Below are 17,017 nucleotides of genomic sequence, written 5' to 3'. Positions count from 1 at the left end.
GAAGTGAATAGGCTTTTTTAAAAAATATATTTTATTTTTCCAGTTACATGTAACAATTTTTAACTTTTTTTTTTTTTTTGCAATTTTGAGTCCTAAATTCTCCCTCCCTTTCTGCTTTTTTCCACCTTTGAGAAGTCAAGCAATTTGATATACATTATATATGTATAGTCATGCAAAACATTTCCATATTAGTCATGCTGCAAAAGAGAACACACAAAAATATAAAGTAAAACTATGCTTTGATCTGCATTCTGATTTTATCAGTTCTTTTTCTGGAAGGGGATAGATAGCATTTTTCATTTTAAGTTCTTCAGAATTAGATCATTGAATTGCTAAGAATAGCTAAGTCATTCACACTTGATCATTGTACAGTATTTCTATTACTGTGTACAGTGTTCTCCTGGTTCTGCTCACTTCACTTTGCATAAATTCATATATGTCTTCCTAGGTTTTTCTGAAACCATGCAGCTTGCCATTTTTCCTTACAGCACAGTATTCCATTACAATTATATACCACAGTCTGTTCAGCCATTCCTCACTTGATGGACATCTCCTCATTTTCCAATTTTTTGCCATCACAGAAAAGAACTGTTACAAATATTTTTGTACATATACGTCATTTTTTAATTAAAAAAATCTCTTTGGGATACAGACCTGGACCCTGGGTCCAGGGATTTGCAGAGTTTTATAGGCCTTTGGGCATAGTTCCAAATTGTTCTCCAGGTGGTTGGATCAGTTTACAACTCCACAAAGAGTGCATTAGTGTCTCAAGTTTTCCACATCCTCTACATTTGTCATTTTCTGTCCTAATAGCGTAAGGTGGCACCTCAGAGTTCTTTCATTTTGCAGTTCTCCAAACTAGTAATTGGGAGCATTTTTTCATATGACTGTACATAGTTTTGATTTCTTCTTCTGAAAATTGCCTGTTCATATTCTTTGACCATTTATCATTTTGGGGAAGTTATTTATATTCTTAAAAGTTTAACTCTGTTGTGTATACATTTGAAAAATGAGGTCTTTTATCAGAACAACTTGATGTAACTTTGACCCCCTTACCCCTCCAGTTTTCTGCTTTCCTTCTGATCTTGGCTACATTGGTTTTGTTTGTGCAAAAAATTTTTTTTAATTTAATGAAATCAAAATTATTCATTTTGTACCCTGTAATGCTCTCTCTGTCTTTTGTGTGGTCATAAATTCTTCTCTTATCCATATTCTGACAAGTAAAATATTCCATGCTCCCCTAATTTGCTTATGCTGTCACCCTTTATGTCTAAATCATGTAGCCATTTTGACCTTATCTTGGTATACAGTGTTAGATGTTGGTTTATGCCTACTCTTTGCCAAATTGCATTCCAGTTTTCCCAGCAGTTTTTGTCAGATAGTGAGTTCTTGTCCCCAAAGCTTGGATCTTTGGGTTTGTCAAACTCCTGTGTAATATGTCCCTAATCTGTTCTACTGATCCACCACTATTTCTTAGCCACTCATAGATTTGTGATGATTATCTCTTTGTACTACAGTTTGAGATCTGATACTACTGGGTCACCTTCCTTTTTTTTTTTCTTTTATTCTCTTGATATTCTTGACCTTTTGTTCCTCCAGATGAATTTTGTTATGATTTTTTTCTAGCTCTGTAAAATAATTCTTTGGTAGTTTGATGTATATGTGTAATGGGAGTTAAAAATCTTCCCTGCCCATTAATAGGCCTCGGGTGGGGTCTAATTGCTAATGAGGCATCGTGTCACCTCCTATTCTGAAAAGTATGTGTGTATATACACACACATATGTATGCATATATACACATATATATGTATATACACACACTCTGAGGTGAGGTTTTGGTTTGGGGCTTAAATCATTGGAAGAGTGTTTATGTCATTAGACCAGACAAGACTCTGGGTAGCTATTAAGGAGCCCATCAGCTTAGAAAACCCAAATGTTGGTGTTTCTCTCGCTGGTAACTATGTATGTGTTGTCTATGGTCAGACAGTTGGAAGCCCTGTCTGTTGGTCTTTCTATTAGTTATTTCTGTTTATATTTTCTCTTAAGTTCAGAGTTCTGACTTTTCCCCCTGAATTAAGTGAATGACATATATGCTTGACTAAAGTGAGATTGTTTACCTCTTTTAAGGTTGCTTTCTTTAGAAAAGCAGATGTAAGAACCTGTATAGCAGGCACTCCTTGGTATGCCAGGGTGCATGCTGTTACAATATGGCACTGAATAAATAAATTAATTTAGGTAGAGTTGGCATTTTTATTATATTGGCTCTGCCTCCCCATGAAAAATTGATAGTTCTTCAGTTGTTTAGTTCTGTATGTATTTGTGGGAAGTCTTTTGTATTTGTGTTCATATAATTACTGGGTTTGTCTTGGCAGGGAGACTCTTCAGGTATTTTGAACACCTACAGTTAGTTGGAATGATGTGTTTGGTAAGCCAGCAAAGAAGACTGAGAAGGAGTAGTTAAACTGGTAGATGGCAATCCCAAAGGAAGTAGTGTTACAAAAACAGACATGACAGATCCCGAGAAGTGAAAGTGTTCATCACTGTCAGTAAGGTACACTTATCGTTGCCCACTAAGAGCTGATCATGCTAGGTTAACCTCATGAGGGATGAAATGTTATGGTAGATAGAGCACTGCAAATGGAGTTAGAAAGAATTAGACACATTCCATCTCAGGAATTTATTAGTTTTGTGATCCTGGGCAAGTTATTTCTCTGTACCTCAGTGCCCTCATCTATAAAATGAGAAGGTGGAATTTAATGGCCTCTAAGGTCTCTTCCAGCTCTAAATCAATTATCCTATAATCCCTTTTTGCTAAATTTGAGCAGAATGAAAAAATGTAGCTGGAATGATAATATATTTTGTTGTAGCCTTAATTCTTTGAGCATAGCAATTATATCTTATGAGAACCTGGGATTCAGTAATTATTCAGTATTATTCAGTATTACTACAGTATACCATGGTATACTGTAGTAATAACTATAGCTGTAGCTTTTGTTGTAGCTTTCTTAATGATTAAATGCATTTTATTTTATTTTAAAGGCATTCTAGCTGCTAAATAGGAATGAAAAGTTATCCTGGGACTCTGGTATAAGTATTTAATGGATGGACCTGATTTAGGCTGTTCTTCTGTTAATTTAGGTATAGTGTTGGAACAAAATGAGACTCTTATTATGCAACAATTAACAAAAGGAGATTTACTGAGCTACAGAATAGAAAATATACAAGGATACTGTAACACTTAGGAATGCCTATCTGTTTCATATATTTTACAAATTTTATCTCATTTGATCCTCACAATAGCCCAGCACGGTAGGTGCTGTTATTCACATGCAGTTGCAAAGTTTACATTTGAGGAAACTGAGGCAAACAGGTGAAATGACTTGCCCATAGTCACACAACTAGTAAGTGTCTGAGACTGAATCACAAGGATGGGACATTGAATGTGTTGTGTAAGAAACAGCAAGAAGGCTAGTTTAGCTGGATCGTAGCATGTGTGAAGGGTGCTTATGTTTAATAAGATTGGAAAGGTAGGCTGGAACCAGACTGTTAAGGGTTTTAAATGCTAGACTCTGAGGAGTTTAAACTTTAACTCTAGAGGCCCTAAGTATCTAGTAGTGTAGAATTTGAGAGCTAGAAGGGGCCTCAGTGGTCATCTAGTTAAACATATCCCAAAAGAATGCCCAGTGTAACATACTGGATAAGTAGTCATCTAGCCTCTGCTTGAAGACTCTCAGTTAGGAGGACCTTTCATGGCAATTCATTCCACTTTTGAATGACTTTAATTGTGGAAAAGTTGTTCCTGATCTCAGGCCTGTATTTCTCTTTATCGTCTCTCTCCATTGCTCCTTGTTATAGTGTGTGGGATCACACAGAAAAGACTAATCACTCTTCCATGTGAAAGCCCTTAAGATACTTGAAGAGAGTTACCTTCTCCGGGTTTCTTCACCAAGTTTTTCCTTTTCAAGGCTAAACATGCATAGTTTCTTCACCTGATCCTCATATGACATAGACTTCAGGTCTGCCCCCTCAGAGCACTCTCCAGCTTATCAGTGTTAAACTGTCACCCAGAGGAATATGATAAATGGTTAGCCCTGTACTTTAGAAAAATAATTTTGGCAGCTGTGTAGAGGATGAATTGGAGAGGGGAGAGAAAACAGTAAGACTACAGTATTCAAGGCAGAGGGTGATCAGGACCTCAACATGTGGTAGCCACATAAAATGAAAAAGGTTGTGAGAGAGTACTTGACAGCTGATTGGTGAAGAGGAGTGAGCAAGAATGAATGACCTGGGGTTATAAATCCAGGCAACTAGGAGGTTGGTGCTACTTCTCACAGAAAAAGAGAGGTCCAGAATATGATTAGGTTTTGAAGGGAAAGTAATTAGTTCATTAGAATGTGAGCTCTTGAGGGAGAGAACTACGTTTTTTCCTTTTTTTTGTATTTCTGGCACTTATTACTGTTGTTTTTCAGTCATTTCAGTTATGTCTGACTGTGTGACTCCATTTGAGGTTTTCTTTGCAAAGATACTGGAGTGGTTTGTTATTTTCTCCTAACAGATGAGGAAACTGAGGCAAACAAGGTTAAGTGACTTGCCTAGGGTCACAGCACAATAGCTGAGTGTCAAAGGTCAGATTTGACTCCAGGCCTAGGATTCTATCTCTGCACGCATAGGTACTCTGGTACTTAATACAGTACCTGGCAAATAGTATGTGCTTATTAAATGTTTCCTGATTTGACTTCTGAATGCTTTGAACTTAAAACATATATATAAACCATTCAGTTGGAAATATCCAATGAACAATTGGTAATATGCGCCTCAAGTTCAAATACAATGTTCTGTTCTGGCAAGCAGGTAGACAGGTTCTGAAAATGAATGAAGGTTTCAAACTTGGTAAATACATCTGAGGAGAGAAGTCTGGGTGAGCAGATCAGAAGCAGGCATGTAGCAGGCTGAAACACAGGATATGGGAATAATTAGATTAATTTGATAATCAAGTCACATAAATCCAGAGCAAATAAAATTAATGTGTTTTCCACATTCTCCAGGCAGCTCTTGTGACTTACCTCATTTACCCCCTAAGGAAGGTTGCCTTGGTAGGGTTTCTTGTCAATATGTCACTGTCTCCCTTAAAATGTGGTATCCAGGATCAAATAATATTCCATTTATAATCTGACCAGGATAGGATATCTGGAAGTATTTACTACTGTTTTTTGATTAATTCATCCTGAGACCTCATTGGCTTTTGGCAACTCTATAGGGAATGTTGGTTGATGGATTTCTTTGAACCTTGAGGATAGTCTCTATTGGTGTTGTATAATGCTATCCCATCTCTGTTGTTTGATATTTTTACTAATAATTTGGATAAAAACAGCCTGATTATCACATTTTCAGTTGACAGAAATGTGGGAGAGCTGCCTTTGGGTAAAAGAATCATAATATAAAAATACCTTGACAGATAGGAAGAGGTTAAATCTAAAAAGCTGGAATTTAGTGAATATATGTATGTATAAAATCTTGTACTCAGATTAAAAAAATTTTTTCATAGACACAAAATTGAGGAGGTATGGTTTAGATAAATGGTGTCAAACTCAAGTAGAAATAGATCCCTGCAGATTGCATATTTCTTAGAAAAACACAAATTGGCATTATCTGTGCTGTATTGAATTTTTTTATGTTAACTATTTCCGAATTATATTTTAAGCTAGTTAGTGCCCCACTTGGGAGTTTGATACCTTTAGTTTCGACCACAGTTGGTGAGAAAAAGACTTAGTCTTTTGAATTAATAAAATATAATTTCAGGAAAAAAGGGTTAGCAATTATCCCATTCTACTCTTCTGATCATAGCTGGGGCACCACATTTTTGGGAAAACATTAGTTCAGTTCAGCAAGTATTTGGTAAGCTGTAATGTTCAAGGCACTGTACTAGTTACTAGAGTACTACTAGAGATGACTTGGGAGTTACTAGGGGTCTCAGAACCATATTATAACCATATTTCACCAAGCTTCAGTTTTGCATCCCATTAGCTGGCTCATCTACCCACTTAAGCCATCTCACCATCTGCCTGGCACCACTGACCTGCCCTTTCCCCCTTGGGCCAACATTTTCCATAGCAGATCAAAGATTCATATACCATGGTCTTCCTGAATCAGTTCCCTACACCCTGTAAAATTAATTCACTTATTTTTGCAGCTTTAACCCTAACGCCTAACCCACTAGAATGATGACCAAGACTGCAAACTAGACCACTACTGGTTGGCCCTAGACACCAGTCTATGCTTCAACTTTTTGTACCATCTAGCCATTCACCCAGTTCTGTCCTTCAATATGTGTTATCTTTTCTTCTTAGAATGTGAGCTCAAGTGAAGGACTATCTCTGTCATTCTTTGTGTTCTCATTGTATATTGTAATGCCTGGTGCATCCAAGTTACTAATAAGCATCCTTCCCTTCATGCATCCAATGATTCCTTCATTTATTCATGAAAGAAACTATTGAAGGAACTGGGGATGTTTAGACTAGTTTTTATCTGGCTTCAAATATGTGAAGGACATTCAGAGAGAATAGGGATTAGAATTCGTATTCTTTCTCCAGAAGGAGAAGCTGAAACAAGTGTACTAGACTAAATGTTACAGGAAGATAAAGATATTATATCTGTGTAAGAAAGAATTTTCCAAACAATCAAGACTATCTGTGGTGATTAAAAAGGTTCCAGAGACATAGTTCTGCATAATTTAATCATTTTATTAATAAGACTGGCATGTTTATTAATAAAAGGATAGTCATTTAGCTGCCTGTCTTAGACCAAAGACCCCCTACTGGCAGTGGGCTCACAGTTTATGGGTGCTCTTTAAGGAGTAAGTGTTCCTGAGGGGTATCAGTCAACTCTGATCAGTTAACATAATGAGAGGGTGGGCTGTATTAAAATGAGTGTTTGAAGAGTGACTTAGGTCACCCAAATCTTGGTCAAAGAAACATCATTTTCCATACTACCTGTTGTGACTTAGGGAGAATCAACATTTTCCCAGATCTGTCTCAGCAAACACAATGAACAGGAATTACACCCATTAGTCGAAACTTAGAATTACTTTTGCTGTCTAATTAGATCTTGGCCTGGGTAAATCTTTAAGAGAATTCTCCCACACTGGTTGGTTTCTGGATAAGAAAGTAGAAAAGGGGAAAAACCTTGGTCCAAATACAATAATTAATTATTAAATAAAAAATAAATATTCATTTCTCACCTATCCAAAAATGAAATGAACTGAAGACAGAATTTATACATTTATTGAATGAATAATTAAATAACTGCTACCTCTGTGACTGACCCTTCTTTCATTTTCTGGTAGAGAAATTTTCCTCATGACAAAAGAATTAAACATTACCATCAGATTATAAAAAGATGACTCTTCAGCTGTCAATAGGAATTTATTGTTCAAGTAATATATTTCCCCATGAATTAACATAATTTTCCAAGCTTTTCATAGTCACTTAGTGTTGAGCCTTTCATTAGAGGACTTTGTTGTTAAGTAAAGGAGAATTCCTGTATTTATTTGAATTTGGCTTTGCGATCTTTTGCTGTTTCCTTTGGCACGTGGTGTAGTGGATAGAGAGCCAGCTTTGGAGCAGCAGTACTGGAGTTCAAATCCTGTTTTAACAGACTAGCTTTATGATCATGAACAAGTCACTTACCCTCTATGTTCTAGGCAGACAGTCCTCTAAGACTCTTAAGTTGCAGAATTGAGAGATGGAATTTTCTTATCTGGTACTTCTCTCTATCAATGAAATCACAGTTCTAGGCACTTCTGCTGTCTCTGTCTTTTTTTTTTTTTAATTTAACTTTTAACATTTATTTTCACAAAATTTTGGGTTACAAATTTTCTCCCCTTTTATCCCCTCCCCCCCCAAACCCAAGCATTCTAATTGCCCCTGTGACCAATCTGCTCTCTCTTCTATCCTCCCTCTCTGCCCTTGTCTCCGTCTTCTCTTTTGTCCTGTAGGGCCAGATAGCTTTCTTTACCCCTTAACCTGTATTTCTTATTTCCTAGTGGTAAGAACATTACAGTTGATCCTAACACTTTGAGTTCCAACTTCTTTAGCTCCCTCCCTCTCCACCCCTTCCCTTTGGAGGACAAGCAATTCAATATAGGCCAAATCTGTGTAGTTTTGCAAATGATTTCCATACTAGTTGTGTTGTATAGGACTAACTATATTTCCCTCCATCCTATCCTGTCCCCCATTACTTCTATTTTCTTATGGTCCTTTCCCTCCCCATGAGTGTCGACCTCGGATTGCATTCTCCTCCCCATGCCCTCCCCTCTATCCTCCCCCCCACCCTGCTTGTGCCCTTGTCCCCCACTCTCCTGTATTGTGAGATAGGTTTTCCTATCAAAATGAGTGTGCATTTTATTCTTTCCTTTAGTGGAATGTGATGAGAGTAGACCTCATGTTTTTCTCTCGCCTCCCCTCTTTATCCCTCCACTAATAAGTCTTTTGCTTGCCTCTTTTATGAGAGATAATTTGCCCCATTCAATTTCACCCTTTCTCCTCCCAATATTTCTCTCTCACTGCTTGATTTCATTTTTTTTTTTTTTTTTAGTATATGATCCCATCCTCTTCAATTCACTCTGTGTACTCTGTCTCTATGTATGTGTGCGTGTGTGCATGTGTGTGTGTGTAATCCAACCAACTACCCAGATACTGAAAAGTTTCAAGAGTTACAAATATTGTCTTTCCATGTAGGAATGTAAACAGTTCAACTTTAGTAAGTCTCTTATGACTTCTCTTTGCTGTTCACCTTTTCATGGTCCTCTTCATTCTTGTGTTTGAAAGTCAAATTTTCTTTTCAGCTCTGGTCTTTTCATCAAGAAAACCTGAAAATCCTCCATTTCATTGAAAGACCATTTTTTCTCCTGAAGTATTATACTCAGTTTTGCTGGGTAGGTGATTCTTGGTTTTAGTCCTAGTTCCTTGACTTCTGCAATATCCTATTCCATTCCCTTCGATCCCTTAATGTAGAGGGTGCTAGATCTTGTGTTATCCTGATTGTATTTCCACAATACTTGAATTGTTTCTTTCTAGCTGCTTGCAATATTTTCTCTTTCACCTGGGAATTCTGGAATTTGGCCACAATGCTCCTAGGAGTTTCTCTTTTTGGATCTCTTTCATGCGGTGTTCTGTGGATTCCTTGAATATTTATTTTGCCCTCTGGTTCTAGAATCTCAGGGCAGTTTTCCTTGATAATTTCATGGAAGATGATGTCTAGGCTCTTCTTTTGATCATGGTTTTCAGGTAGTCCCAGGATTTTTACATTGTCTCTCCTGAATCTATTTTCCAGGTCAGTTGTTTTTCCAATAAGATATTTCACATTATCTTCCATTTTTCGAATCTGCGCGGTATGTTCTGAGATATCTGTCTTTCTCATAAAGTCCTTAGCGTCCATCTGTGCCATTCTAGTTTTGAAAGAACTATTTTCTTCAGTGAGCTTTTGAATCTCCTTTTCCATTTGGCTAATTCTGCTTTTGAAAGCATTCTTCTCCTCATTGGCTTTTTGAACTTCTTTTACCAATTGAGTTAGGCTAGTTTTCAAGGTGTTAATTTCTTCAACATTTTTTTGGTTCTCCTTTAGCAGGGAGCTGATCTGCTTTTCATGCTTCTCTTTCATCCCTCTCATTTCTCTTCCCAGTTTTTCCTCCACCTCTCTAACTTGATTTTCAAAATTCTTTTTGAGCTCTTCCATGGCCTGAGCCCATTGGGTGGGCTGGGACACAGAATCCTTGATTTCTATGTCTTTGCCTGATGGTAAGCATTGTTCTTCCTCATCAGAAAGGAAGGGAGGAAATGTCTGTTCTCCCAGAAAGTAGCCTTCAATAGTTTTATTTCTTTTCCCTTTTCTGGGCATTCTCCCCAGCCAGTGACTTGACCTCTGGATATTCTCCTCACACCCACCTCGCCTCCTGGTCCTCCCAGCCAGCGTTTGGGGACTGAGATTCAAATGCTGCTTCCAGCCTTAGGGCTTTTGACGGGGGCAGGGCTGCTATTCAGTGTAAGATTAAGTTCAGATGGTCAGGTCGGGGCAGGGCCGCCTCTCAGGCTCAGTTCCCTCAGGGGGTTTATGTACAGACCTTCCACAATGGATCCAGGCTCCCACCCGCTTGGGGAGCCCCTGTCTGCAGCCGCCTCTCAGCTTCTATCTCCCGGGGGGGCCCGAGCCCTGGGGGCACCCCACTCCCTTCTCGACCCGCCAAAGAGACTCTCTCACCGACCCCCATCACCTGTGGGTGGAGGGGCTTGTGCGGCTGCTGGAGATCCCGTCCCTGAAGCCTGCTCGGATCTGTACTTCTCGGAGCCGCGGCCGCCGCAGGTCTTTCTGTCTTTCTTAATAATAAAGATGTATAAATTTATGTGTGTGTTGGGGACAATTTTTTATGTGAAATCATAACATTTTAATTCAAACTTTGAAACATGTAATTTGACATTTTATAGTTCATTTATATTTTGAGAAATATTGTAGCATTATAACTTATCTGTAATTCCATGTGGAAAAATACTTATGTTGTAATGTTGGTTTGATTTTTTGATTTCATAAGCTGTAACGGAATCCTTATTTAACAGTGACATTTTAATAGACTAATACTATGTTAGGGTAAGCCTATTTGGTAATTTTTAATCTTTTCCCCCACACTCTTCTCTCATTCTGACCTCCAATTACTTCTTGTTATTGTCTGACATCGCTATGCTCCCAGTCACCCACACTCTTAACCACTGCATAATCCTTGACTCTTTACTCTTCCCTCTGTTTGCAGTTTATTATCAAATCTTATCATTTCTGTTTTGACATCTCTCATATATGTCCCCTTCTTTCCATTTATGTGTCCACGATCTTAGCTCAGGCTTTCATCACTTTTGCTTGGACTACTACAATAACCTTTTACTTTTCTTCCTTTATCAGATCTGTTCCCACTTCATTCTGTCTTCCACACAGCTCCAAGATGATTTTTCTGTAACCCAGGTCCAACAGATCAACTTCCACTGGGCTCCAGTGGCTTCCTCTTAAGTTCAAGATTAAATATATTTTCCTCTGTTTGGCATGTAAAGCTCTTCACCCGGCCTTTTTTAGCCTTCTTAGGCCATAATCTCCTTTATGCATCCCTTGTAGTTCCTATAATAAGACATTCCATCTCTTATCTGCATGATTTTGCATTGTTTGTTCCCCATGTTTAGAATGTTTTTCACCTCTGTTTCTTAACTTCCCTGACTTCCTTCAAGATTCAGCTCCCTTCTGACTTTGTTCAGTAAGCTTTTACTGCTTCCTTCAACTGCTAATCCATTGCCATTTCAGATGACCTTCATCTTCTCTGTATGTGTATGTAAGCATCCATACATATATTGTATATGCTTAGTTACACACATTGTCTCCTTTGCTAGAAAGTATACTTCTTGAGGAAAGGACTTTTTTTTGCTTTACTGACTAAATGATGTGGTTGACAGAGTTAAGAAAGTGCATAATTATGCAAGAGGGCAGAAGTATATATATTATTGAACTTGGAGTCAGGAGTACTTTATTTCAAGTTCCACCTCTGACCATGGTCAAGTCACTTAACTTCTCTGAGCTTCAGTTTCCTCATTTGTAAAGTGATAATGGATACTCTTGGCATCTGTCAGTATTTTTGTGTGGTCTAAATGACATTATGCTCATGAAGTGCTTAATAAACTATAAAGTGATAAATAAATATAAGTTAATATTGCTTTTATGAAAATATCATTAAGATTATCATACACTACTTTAGGACTAAAGACAGAAACTGTCCTGGTTCCAGCACCTACTGATTCAAGAAAACTGATGATTAAATTTTCAATGTAAACATTTATACCTTGGAAATCAACGAACACTACATCTCAGGGTTTGGTTTATGACTTCGTTGACTTTTAAATTTTACTTCATTTTTAATTTATGGAATAAAACAAGCATTTCAATAAAATAGCATAATAAAAAGATGTATTACACCATAAAAAAAGATTATCATACTGTATTGTTTGCAGCCATGTTTGTTAGAACCTGTAGAATATCTTTTGGAGAAATTACTAATTTTATTTTTCCCCCTTTCAGGATTTTGGCTCCACACAGTTGTTTTCAAGATATTGAGACCCTTTATAACTTCCTAGTGGCTAATGAGGTATGAGAGATCCTTTATATTTTTATCTCTTTTCCAAAATGAATAGCTTTAATGTGAGATAAAAACAAAATAATTTTTAGATTGTGGATATAAGTAATAGAGAAACATTGATGGATTTGAAAGAGTATTTTCCTAGAAATTAAAAGACTTTTTATTTAAAAGACTTGTTTTGAGAGTTTGCTAACCAGTTGTGTGATCTTGGGTAGACCACTTATCTATGCCTCAATTTCCTTATCTGTAAAATGAAAAAGATGGATTAGATTATTTCTGAGGTTCTTTCCATCTCCGAAATGATTTTTAAAATGCAGTAAAAACAAATAAATAAATTTATTCTAATATTAATTAAAAACTTTATTACTTTGCATATATATGATGCTTCAGTACTCTTTATTTAATCATCAGTCACATTAACTCCCACCTTTACTGCTTTCTTACAGGATATACATTGAAGCCTTCAATATGGCACAATTAATTTTCTTTAAAAGAATTTTTTGGTAGATGTTGATTTATCCTAAAGGTTTGAGTTGCTAGAAATTCTAGAAGGACGTAATAATATTTTATGGTCTTACTTAAGAGCAGCACAGACCCCGAGAGTAACATGACAGTGAAAATCCATAGTGTTGTTTGAGTTTTCCCCCTAGAGTGTTTAAGTCTACTTACATGCTTTCTTTTTCAGTTTTTGTTCTAGGTATGCTTTTCATATATATACACATACATTTATTTATTTGTTTATTTATTTCTCTTTGCTTAAAGGTCCCCTAAGTTGCCTTTGTATTCTAACATTGCAAATTTGCAATAGACTCACTTTTAGAAAAGAATTTTGTATAAGAGTGAGAATAAAATGCTAGACTTCTGCAGAATTTATAGTAAATTTGATTCCTTCATTGTTTAAGAGCATTTAGGTCATGTTGATAGAGTTAGAGCTAGGATTCAAACCAAGATCTCTAAATTTAGAATCTGCTGTTTTTCCATTGTGTTATGGTGTCTCAATACTTTGCATTGTTCTCAACTCCTCATGAAATGTCATTAAGATTACATATTTAATTTATTGATAAATCTTGTCATGTCTGCCTTTATGGTATCACTCATTTGCATTCCCTTCTTCCCATTTATGTTGCCTCCACCATCCTAATTTGAGTGCCCAACACTTCTGTCTTTAACCATTGTAATAGCCTTCTGATTGGTCTCCCTGTCCCAAATCTTGCCTAATTGTATTCCCTTCTTCCTTAACTGCTGGTCTGAGTTTCCTAAAGTGTCAATCTCCAAACTCAGTGAGCTCTAGAGGTAGTTCTGTTAGCTGCAGGATCACATAGAACATCTTCTATCTGGCATTTAAAGCTCTTCACAACTGGGCTCTTTCCTACATTTAGTCTCCTTACATTTTTACTGTCCTCTATGCATTCTGTGATCCAGCTACTCTGGCCGCCTTGCTATTCTCTGAATGCACACTCTGTCTCCTGTTTCTGTGCTACTGTTGCCTATGCCTAGAAGAGTTTGCTTCCTCACCTCCACCTGTTAATATCCCTTCTTTCCTTCAAGATTTAGGTCAAATCCGAGCTTCTATAGGAAGACTTTCCTTGTACCCTCAGCAGTTCCTTCTCACTCTGTCTTCCTTCCTTCTCCCCTCCCCCCCCGCCCCCGCCAATACCTTCCATCTGTTCTGTCTCTAATTTGTATGTACTTATTGACATGTCATCTCCCTCATTAGAAGTGGAACTTCTTGAGGATAGGGGACTATTTCAGTCTTTCTATTTCCAGTACTTACTTCAGTGTCTGACATACAGGAAAAACTTAATCTTGTTGATCACCTGACAAATTGTCAAAATAATTTGTGCTACTCAATAACAATATGTAATACTTGATATTCATAATGTAAACTCATATTCCACAGGCCAGATATGAAAATAAATCCTGTTAATACTATAGTGCCTCAGTGTTATAAGAGACCTTAGAAATCATTTCATCTAACCCCTCCTAAAATTTAATTATAGCGTCCCCAAATTTGTAGTTACATTGAATATATATCCTAAAATTTCGTTTTGTAGCAGAAATGAAATTTCTAGTATGTTTGAAAATGTCAAATGCATATTTTAACCTATGTCCTTTGTGACTTTATAGATGTGATAATTAATATCACATAGATATTAACTAATAAAAATAGTGAAATAGGACATTTTTGGTTAGACTATACCAATTTTTACAGTAATTTGGCTAGTATGTTTTAGCTTTTTCTTAACAATTAAACTCTAGAGTATCTCTTTATACACTTTCAGGTTCAAGGAATCTTTTCTTATTTGAGTTACATTAGATGCATATTCAGTTCTTTAACTTATTTTTGCAACAGTTGTCAGACTTTTTATATAGTGCAGTTTGTTTAATCACTTACAAATAAATAGTTACCTATGTTGTTTACATTCACCGGCTACCACAAAAACGGTTGATGTAAATATTTTGGCATATGTGATCCCTTTCTTTATGTCATTGCACTCTGTTATTTTAAAAAAAAATTTAAATTAATTAGTTTGTTTTTAGTTTTCTACATTCACTTCCATATATCTTAGATTTTTTTCCTCCTCCTTCCCCCACCTTCACTCTTCCTTCCTTTCTCCCTCCTCAGGATGGTGTGCAATATTATATAGATTCTACACATACATTCTCTTTTTTAAAATTAAATTTATTTATTTAACTTTTCAACATTCATTTCCACAAAATTTTGGGTTCCAAATTTTCTCCCCATTTCTCCCCTCCCCCACCCCAAAACACCGAGCATTCTAATTGCCACTATCACCAATCTGTCCTTTCTTCTAACATCCCTCCCTTCTCTTATCCCCATCTTCTCTTTTGTCCTGTAGGGCAAGATAACTTTCTATACCCCATTATCTGTATTTCTGTTTCCTAGTTGCAAGAACAATACTCAACAATTGTTCCTAAAACTTTGAGTTCCAACTTCTCCCCATCCCTCCCTTCCCACCCATTCCCTTTGGGAAGGCAGGCAATTCAATATAGGCCATATCTGTGTAGTTTTGCAAATGACTTCCATAATAGTCGTGTTGTGTAAAAATTCCCTCCATCCTATCCTGCCCCCCATTGCTTCTATTCTCTCTTTTGATCCTGTCCCTCCCGAAGAGTGTTGACTTCAAATTGCTCCCTCTTCCCACTGCCCTCCCTTCCACCATCCCCCCCCACCCCCCGCTTATCCCCTTCTCCCCCACTTTCCTGTATTGTAAGATAGGTTTTCATACCAAAATGAGTGTGTATTTTATTCTTTCCTTTGGTCAAATGTGATGAGAGTAAGCTTCCTGTTTTTTCTCTCACCTCCCCTCTTTTCCCCTCCACTGAAAAGTCTTTTATTTGCCTCTTTTATGAGAGATAACCTGCCCCATTCCATTTCTCCCTTTCTCCTCCCAATATATTTCTCTCTCACTGCTTAATTTCATTTTTTTAAGATATGATCCCATCCTATTCAATTCACCCCGGTGCTCTGTGTGTGTGTGTGTGTAATCCCACCAACTACCCAGGTACTGAAAAAAGTTTCAAGAGTTACAAATATTGTCTTTCCATGTAGGAATGTAAACAGTTCAACTTTAGTAAGTCCCTTATGATTTCTCTTTGCTGTTTACCCTTTCATACTTCTCTTGATTCTTGTGTTTGAAGGTCAAATTTTCTTTTCATCAAGAATGCTTGAAAGTCCTCTATATCATTGAATGACCATTTTTCCCTCTGAAGTATTATACTACCCAGCAAATCACCTGGGTAGGTGATTCTTGGTTTTAGTCCTAGTTCCTTTGACTTCTGGAATATCATATTCCACACCCTTCGATCCCTTAATGTAGAAGCTGCTAGATCTTGTGTTATCCTAATTGTATTTGCACAGTACTTGAATTGTTGCTTTCTAGCTGCTTGCAATATTTTCTCCTTGACCTGGGAACTCTGGAATTTGGCCACAATGTTCCTAGGAGTTTCTCTTTTTGGATCTCTTTCAAGGAGGTGATCGGTGGATTTTTTCAATATTTATTTTGCCCTCTGGTTCTAGAATCTCAGGGCGGTTTTCCTTGATAATTTCATGAAAGATGATGTCTAGGCTCTTTTTTTGATCATGGCTTTCAGGTAGTCCCATAATTTTTAAATTGTCTCTCCTGGATCTATTTTCCAGGTCAGTTGTTTTTCCAATGAGATATTTCACATTATCTTCCATTTTTTCATGTTTTGGCTTTGTTTTGTGATTTCTTGGTTTCTCATAAGGTCATTAGCCTCCATCTGTTTCATTCTAATTTTGAAAGAACTGTTTTCTTCAGTGAGCTTTTGAATCTCCTTTTCCATTTGGCTAATTCTGCTTTTGAAAGCATTCTTCTCCTCATTGGCGTTTTGACCCTCTTTTGCCAGTTGAGTTAGCCTATTTTTCAAGGTGTTATTTTCTTCAGCATGTTTTTGGGTCTCCTTTAGCAAGCTGTTGACCTGCTTTTTATGCTTTTCTTGCATCTCTCTCATTTCTCTTCCCAGTTTTTCCTCCACCTCTCTAACTTGATTTTCAAAATCCTTTTTGAGCTCTTCCATGGCCTGAGCCCATGGAATATTTATTTTGGATGTTTGGGATACAGAAGCCTTGACTTTTATGTCTTTCCCTGATGGTAAGCATTGTTCTTCCTCATCTGAAAGGATGGGAGGAGACATCTGTTCACCAAGAAAGTAACCTTCTATGATCTTAATTTTTTTCCCTTTTTTGGGCATTTCCCAGCCAGTGACTTGACTTTTGGGTCCTTTGTCAAGAGCAGGGTATACTCTGAGGACCTGTAAGATATTGGTTCCTCCAAGGTGGCACAGTCAAGCTTGTACTGGTCTGGGCGCAGG

At 37.1% G+C, this 17,017-nt stretch overlaps 1 protein-coding gene across 5 annotated transcripts in view; it reads left to right on the top strand.

Annotated features, from left to right (window-relative positions):
* SWT1 (SWT1 RNA endoribonuclease homolog) overlaps positions 1-17,017 on the top strand; it is a 152,790-nt gene that overhangs the window by 109,784 nt on the left and 25,989 nt on the right. For all 5 annotated transcript variants that reach the window (XM_072648385.1, XM_072648382.1, XM_072648383.1 and 2 more), the window contains exon 17: positions 12,103-12,169. In XM_072648385.1, the coding sequence (XP_072504486.1) occupies positions 12,103-12,169 (67 nt within the window). The remainder of the gene's footprint in view (positions 1-12,102; positions 12,170-17,017) is intronic.

Source organism: Notamacropus eugenii, chromosome 2 (assembly GCF_028372415.1).
Source record: "Notamacropus eugenii isolate mMacEug1 chromosome 2, mMacEug1.pri_v2, whole genome shotgun sequence".
In the NCBI taxonomy this organism is placed as follows: domain Eukaryota; kingdom Metazoa; phylum Chordata; class Mammalia; order Diprotodontia; family Macropodidae; genus Notamacropus; species Notamacropus eugenii.
Note: the sequence above shows the minus strand (reverse complement) of the source record. Positions and strands in the feature narration are given on the sequence as shown.